The sequence below is a fragment of the Tarenaya hassleriana genome, unplaced genomic scaffold (assembly GCF_000463585.1).
Source record: "Tarenaya hassleriana unplaced genomic scaffold, ASM46358v1 Cleome95, whole genome shotgun sequence".
Classification (NCBI taxonomy): Eukaryota; Viridiplantae; Streptophyta; class Magnoliopsida; order Brassicales; family Cleomaceae; genus Tarenaya; species Tarenaya hassleriana.
Genome location: NW_010971897.1, coordinates 82,551 through 90,322, shown reverse-complemented (window position 1 = coordinate 90,322; position 7,772 = coordinate 82,551). Strand labels below are relative to the sequence as shown.

At 32.6% G+C, this 7,772-nt stretch overlaps 1 protein-coding gene and 1 long non-coding RNA gene across 2 annotated transcripts; both read left to right on the top strand.

Annotated features, from left to right (window-relative positions):
• Positions 1-2,634: 2,634 nt before the first annotated feature.
• Positions 2,635-3,311, top strand: LOC104804725. The gene is made up of 2 exons (XR_770383.1): positions 2,635-2,750; positions 2,877-3,311. It is a non-coding gene; the product is annotated as an uncharacterized LOC104804725 (long non-coding RNA).
• A 1,188-nt stretch (positions 3,312-4,499) lies between these two features.
• LOC104804724 (NADH dehydrogenase [ubiquinone] iron-sulfur protein 8-B, mitochondrial-like) lies at positions 4,500-7,449 on the top strand. Its single transcript, XM_010529067.2, has 8 exons — positions 4,500-4,637; positions 5,325-5,403; positions 6,077-6,130; positions 6,241-6,332; positions 6,415-6,528; positions 6,867-6,934; positions 7,013-7,124; positions 7,236-7,449. Exons 1-8 carry the CDS (start codon positions 4,584-4,586, stop codon positions 7,329-7,331), a joined length of 669 nt encoding a protein of 222 aa, XP_010527369.1. The 5' UTR covers positions 4,500-4,583; the 3' UTR covers positions 7,332-7,449.
• Positions 7,450-7,772: the final 323 nt, after the last annotated feature.

Here is a 7,772-nt window from a genome sequence, read left to right as displayed (position 1 = left end):
CCGTGAACCAATTGTAACGGGAAAATATCATTATAACTTGTTGGTCTGACGCGTATAAGTTATGATGTATGTAGAACAACATGTCCCTTTGCTCTTATAGGGAGGTTAGATTTTATAAGCTTAGGTCTCGCAATCTATTGGATTCGTTTTATAAATGATTTCGCCAGACCATTTTGAGTATGAACATAAGCTACAGCATGTTCCACTTTTATCATAACCGACATACAATAAGTTATAAATGATTGGGACTAAATTCACCAACATTATCAAGTCAAATTGTTTTTATCGGATAATCAGAAAAATGTGTCCGTAATAGTATTATTTCTATAAGTAATCTTATGAAAGCCAAATTACGAGATGATAATAAACACACATGTGACCATCGAGTTGATGCGTCAATCAGAAACATAAAATATCAAAATGGTCCACATGGTGGATGAATTAGGCTATATATATCACCATGAATTCGTTCTAAAAATGTTAATGATTCATTTCTTATCTTAGATGGTGAGAGCCTTTTTATCAATTTTTCTTTAGAACATGCAACATAAGAGAATTCATGGGATTGAAAAATCTTCTAGTTTTCCAATGCATGACCACATGAATTTCTTAATAATTTTTCGCATCATCGTTGAACCATGATGGCCTAATATGTCATGTCAAACTTTAAATGTATTTCTAAACTTCTTTACATTGTCAGTAAATTTTGAGTTTACTGTATTATATGATTCACTCATTCTCATAGTTATATAATATAAACCAGATGAGAAAAGCATATAATTTTTCTAACATATATCTTTCGCCCGTCATAATTGAGGTAATACAACGATATTCCATATTTTCTTCATTCATAGTCTCAATATGATATCTATTAAAACAAATATCTTTAAAACTTAACAAACTTTTTTAAGACTTAAGCGAAAATAATGCATTTTTTATCATGAGTTTTGTGCCATTTGACGTAATAAAACTTGTTCTCTGGAGCCCTCAATTATCTTTGCACATCCTGATATCGTATTGATATGTGCTTAACCATTTCTCAAATTCGAGAAATATTTCTTATTTTAAGAATAGTGTGTGTTGTCGCACTGTTTATAAGACATATCCTCAACTTGGGTCTCAAATTGATATTTATCCATAATCTATAAAGAATAATACTCCATCTGTTTCAAAATAATTTTTGTTTTAGGTTATTTCACATTTTTTAAGAAAAGAGAACAAAATTTACATATACCCTTATTTAATGATAAAAACAATGTTACCATTAATAACTTATTGGAATTTGATAGAGACAAAATTGAAAAATATTGTAAACAAATGTCTTGAAAATGTAGAATGACAAATATTTTGAAACATAGAAAATAACTTAAAACTATAAATATTTTGAAACGGAGGGAGTAATAAATATTGAATAAACTAAAAGCAATAGAAATTATATATCAATACCAAATAAGATAATTAAAACTATGAAATAACCGAATGATAAATATAAATATTAGACAGAATTATAACTTTTCTGATACACAAGATCGATATATATGGCGAGTGTAGAGCATAGTTAGTTATAATAATTTTATAATATGATATATGAAAAATATGTAAATGAAATAATAATAAAATTATTTCGAATAGCTTCGTGCTGATAACGTGTTGTAAAAATAATAATAAGTAAGAATGTTAAAAAGAGATATGAAGAAGGGAGAGTGTTTGTTTTATTCTTTCTTGTTTTGGTATATTTACAAATGGGATTACAAATGCCTATTTATAGGCTTTAGAAAATGAAATAACATCATTTGAATTAATAAAAAAAGAGTTATATGAGTAAATTAAATATAGACATTAATCACACTTTTACATTTATTTCTTAACAATGGTAATAAATTTTAATTTTTAATTCTAATAAAGAACAATATGTCAACAATTCAAAACAAATTAAAATTAAATATAATAGCATATCTTAAATAATTTCCATTACTCCTTTATAGTATGTCTTAGTATATGACCACCAACAATTTTGTTTTTATCTATCCTTTGATATTCATCTATATACTACAATCTACATGCTACATAACAAAATTAGAAACTCGTAAAACGGAAAAAAAAAATGTTTATGTAATTTTGGAAAATTTTATCTTTTCTTGTGTCATTTTAATAATTTCTACACGCGAAAAAAGTCATCAAAATGATCTGATGAGTTCATGTATTCGGCTTCAAAACTAATATATTTATACACAAATGGTATTCGGATTCAACATCGGTGTCTTAGATGAAGCAGTCCGCCACTATGAGATCATATTAAATAAAAAAACTTTATATGTTTATAATCAATTATTACGAATTAGGATAAAACTACAATTGATTTGTTCTATTCATGTGCCAATATGTGCACTCACATTGAGAAGTTGACCTTCACCTCTAATTGTAATTATATAATCTCCTAATTAGCCGGTCGTTTTCATCAAATAAAATAAAAAGACAGGCAGACAGGGAAATTAAAATAAAATTACGAAATTTAACAAACCATTTCTGAAGAAATAAGCTTCAAGTGGACCTTTATATATATATATATATATATATATATATATATATATATATATATTCAAGAAGTTATATATGTGTGCATAGATACAAAGAGTTGAAAGTCTAAGGAAAACAAGAGAAAGAAGTAAATAACAAATTCAAAGTTTCGTATAGAGTTTCAGAAAATGAATCGTTTCTTCTTCGTCTTCGTTCTCTCCTGCCTTCTACTGGTAAGAAAATTCTCCTTGTTTTTTTTCCTCTGATACGAATATATACGTATATATATTTCATAATGTGTATATATATATATATGTCAATATGTGCGTGTATGCGATTGATTTATGTTATTGGAACAGTTTGGAGAAATTAATAAATTAAAAGGAGAACCGCAAGAGTATTGGAGGAAGGTGATGGGAGAAGAACCTTTGCCGGAACCGATCAAAGAGTTCATGAACAATCCGTTTAGGACAAAACAGAAGAAGTTCATCAACAACTTCGATACCAAATCCACCGTACTAATATACCACAAGACTTAATGGATCAACCATGAAATCATATATACACTCTCTCTCAAGAACTCTTGATTAGGTCAATTTGGAGAGTTTTGGAGTGTCATTAATTTGTGTTGATAATGTATTATATAGGATTTTAATTTATCGTTCTTTGTGGTGTTCTTTTTTTTAAGGGATTTTATAGAAATATGAATTTGGTTGGTGTGTTACTTTATGTAAGCTCTCTTTGCTTTGTAAGCAATGATGTGTTGTTGAAGATTGTTATACTCAAAATCTTAAGGGTAGTGTATATATAAAATCTTATCCCAATGGTATAATGACGTATATAACATATAAAAACTTAACTTACATGCATTGATATATATTGATAGGAACTGATTAGAGATGTCAATTTGGTTTCGAAATCCGAAGCCGGATCCGAGCTCATCTGAAAAATAACGGGGTTCAGATTTAAAAATTAAGGTCCGAAAAATTTTGGAGTTTGAATCGGGCTTAAATCGGGCTCGAACTTTTTCAGGTTAAATTCTAGGGACTTGGAACCAACATGAAAGCTGATTTTTTTTTTGAAAAAAAATTAGTTAAAAACATATAAATTTGATTTTTTATATGAATTAAGTAGACCGATCCGATCTGTTTTGAGTCTGATCCGAACCCGAATTTTATAGGACTAGACTTCGGATTTGATTTATTAAGCCTAGAAAAATCGGACCGGCTCGAATCCGACCCAAAACTTTCGGGTCGAGTACGATTGACACTCTTAGAACTGACACAATTATTTTACCAATATATATTTGATGTAGTTCAAATCGAAAACTGCATATCTTTATACTATTAAAGTTAGAATAATGTACACATAATAACCACGAGTTTAGATACCAATTTACATTTGTTTTATTCAAAATTGGATACTTGCGGTTATTTGAAAAAATTACAAAATTTTTTAGATTTATTAAAAATTTTAAAATTATTCTTGATAAGTTTTTTTTAAATTACGAAATTGTCTCTGGTATATCTGGAAAATTATAAAGTATCTCTATTTTTATATAAAAATACAAAATTAATTTTTTCCAAGATTCGAATTACCATACCACAATATATGATGAACTATGTATTAATATGGGTACGTTTTCATATTATATATACCTTTTTTAAAAAAAAATCAATGAATTTAGATGAAATAAATATTTGTTAAATTTTACTTTATGAGTTATTACCTATTTTTTGTACTAGTTTGAATCATTATCAGATTAAAAATTAAGGCCAAATATTTTTATAACAATTTAATCATTATTTGATTAGTTTTGGAGGGTCAAAATTTTCCATCCCTGCAAAATGTACACATTTTACATCATTCGTAACTACGTGACGTTTGGCTAATAAACAATGAGAACGCTCGACGTTCGTCTGCACGAAACCCGACACGAAAGCTGCTTGTGGTTTCCACATGGTCATACCGACTCAGGTAACGTGAACGAAGTCATTTCGATTCCGTTTTTCGTTCTTCACATCTCAGCGAAGAAGAACCCTAATTCAGTCTTCAGACATCCATCAATGGCTTCGATGCTACCTCGCAGGTCTCTTAGTGCTCTTCGCGCCCAATATCTCGTAAGAAGCGAGCTCTTTCGCTTTGATTTTTTTTCTGTTTGCTCCCTGTTTCCTCCCTTTTTTTTTTTCATTTGCTTGTTTGCCGAGAAAATGCGAGAAATCATCTGGAATTTTGAAACTTAAGATGGATGCTGTCTATATTGGATCATTTCCATGTTCTCGTTTTAGTCGGATTATTCGAGTGGATGTGTTAGATGAGATTGATTTGTGTGTCATAGTGGGATTCGGATTTGGTTCTTCTGTCGGAAATCGAACGAAGCTGTTTGATTTTCGACAGAGGTTAAAACCTTTGGTTAGAATTTGTGAAATCCGAATTGTGAAGTGTATAAGACGAAGGCTTGGGGAACGCTCATAGACTGATCTATTTTGGGTTCCCAGCTCTAGGGGCTACCGTTTTATGAAACTTTAGATTTTGCTTATCATTTTCATTTTTCTTATGATTTGATGCTATTCCCGCCTCCCGGAGAGGCCAAGAGGTTATCATAATCTTCTTGTTTCATTCTTAGGAAAATCTCAGCTGTCTGACTGGGATCGTACTTAGTGAACATATATCTCAGCTGTCAGATTGGGATCATTTCGATAGTTAAGTTACGTTTGTGTAGATTGACTGTTCTTTCTCCTACTCATTGTGGTGCATATGATACATAATTTCTCTCTTATTTGGTGTTGCCTCATCTTCATTGATAGGCGGTGTCAGGACAAGGTTTTCAGGGCTTTCATGTTTCCGGGCTGCAGTCTCGGGCTATGTCGTATGGCACCAAGAAAGGTCTGTCCCCTTTTTATTTTTCCCTTGGTTTTCTACGGTATCGCCATAAGACCCGCATTGATATATGGTAGTGAATGTTGGGCGACGAAAGGACAACATATGTCTAAAATGAGTGTGGATGAGATGAGGATGTTAAGATGGATGTGCGGATATATAAGGATGGATAGAATTAGGAATGAGACTAATAGAGAGAAAATAGGAGTAATAGGTATAGAAGAGAAGTTAAGAGAGGGACGTTTAAGATGGTTTGAACATGTACAACGTAGGCCGATAGATGCACCGGTTAGAAAAGTGGAGAATATAGGAATGGGGGTGAAGAGAAAGGGAAAGGGTAGACCTCGGCTTATTTGGAAACGTGTAATTAGGAATGATATGAAATTGTTGTAAATTCCGAAAGAGCTAACGCAAAACTGAAATGAGTGGAAACGAAGAATTCATACGGCCGATTCCAGATAAACTTGGAACTAAGGCGATATTGATGATGTTGATATATGAATCGGGTTTCTAAAATGCGACTACATATTTCTCTGAAATCTGGTTATATATTTATGGCATGAACTGGCATTTTGAAGGAGCGACTATTGTTGGTCACTAACTTGTATTACTAATTTTGCCACTTCATTGAGGAGTGCATATTAATTCATGGATCGTCTCGACTCTCTCTAACTTGCAGATGATGAAGAAAGGGAGCAACTTGCTAGGGAGATCTCCAAGGACTGGAGTTCTGGTAAATTTATTTAGCCTCGGCATCCTTTTTTTAGCCTGTTTTCTTTATCTTTGTCCTGATTATTTCTTCGTTAAAGTATTGGTGATTCCTGACATCTTCTGTTTTTTCAGTCTTTGAGAGGAGTATAAACACCCTATTTCTCACCGAAATGGTCCGGGGTTTGTCGCTGACTCTCAAATACTTCTTTGAGAAAAAAGTTACCGTAAGTGGAGATCTTTCCCAGTCTTCAGAGAATACAGTGAAAGAACAATTTATGATTGTGAAGGTATTCTCTCGTCACGCAGATAAATTATCCATTTGAGAAGGGACCATTGAGCCCTCGCTTCCGTGGTGAACATGCTCTTCGAAGATACCCAACTGGTGAAGAACGCTGCATTGCTTGTAAACTCTGTGAAGCTGTAAGTTTGATTTCTACTCTATGATTTAGGACTCTCTTCTCTGCGTAGAGGTACCCTATTATTGTGGACACCATGGTTTAGGGTAATTGTTAGAACTTTTAACTCTGTGGAAGGCTGGCTCTACTGATTCAAACTGAGCATGATGATGATATGTTCCTTTTCAGTCGGCCAAATTATTTAAACATTACCTAGATCTACTTTGAATCCCCGAAACTCTGGATCAGGTGGTGCTCATATATATCAATATAATGAGTTCATCTATGTAGTAGTTGCTATCATGGCTTATCTCTTTGGATGGCTCTGAAATTAAAAACGGGAGTTATTGGGCTTGTTATCAGATATGTCCAGCTCAAGCAATCACGATAGAGGCGGAGGAGCGAGAAGATGGAAGCCGTAGAACCACCAGGTCGCGACATCTCTATCTCTCTATATGTATATATGTATGTGGGTATAATAACTTGACTGATGATGGGAACCTCAACAGGTACGATATCGACATGACAAAGTGCATATACTGTGGTTTCTGCCAAGAGGCTTGCCCCGTCGATGCAATCGTCGAAGGTCCCAACTTTGAATTCGCAACTGAGACACACGAGGTCCGTTACCATTACAACAACGACAACAACATCGCCATTACTCTCGAAAAAAATCATTTCATGGACATTAGCACAACTCTTTCTGAATCGGATCATATTATATTTGTATAGGAACTTCTGTACGATAAAGAGAAGCTGCTGGAGAATGGGGACCGATGGGAGACAGAGATCGCTGAGAATCTCAGGTCGGAAAGCCTTTACCGTTGATTATTATTATACTCTTCTAAGTTTCGTTTCTTCTGCTTCCAAAATAAAAAGGATGAGATTTCGATATGCAAAAAACCGATACTATGCCATATCCTTTTCACTATTCTCTCCTTTTGCATCTTCTTGCGGTTTTTTTTTTTTTTTTTTTTTTTTTTTTGTGAATCTCTTTTGTGTTGTTTTAGATTCAGCCTTTGTGTGATGCTATATTCTTATTTTCATATCTGAAATTTTAATACTCTTTTGACTTGGTGGATTTTGTCAGAAAAGAAAGTAGGTTTAGGGGGTTCATCGATTAGTACACCTCTGGTGTTTTTTAAATAATCAATTAGATATATTCAATTATAGAGATCCGTAGAACCTACTCGATACAAAAGGTGATTATAATTGTTTTAAAGTCGAAAAAACGAATTCGGAATGAATAGAATAAAACAAAATTTGAAA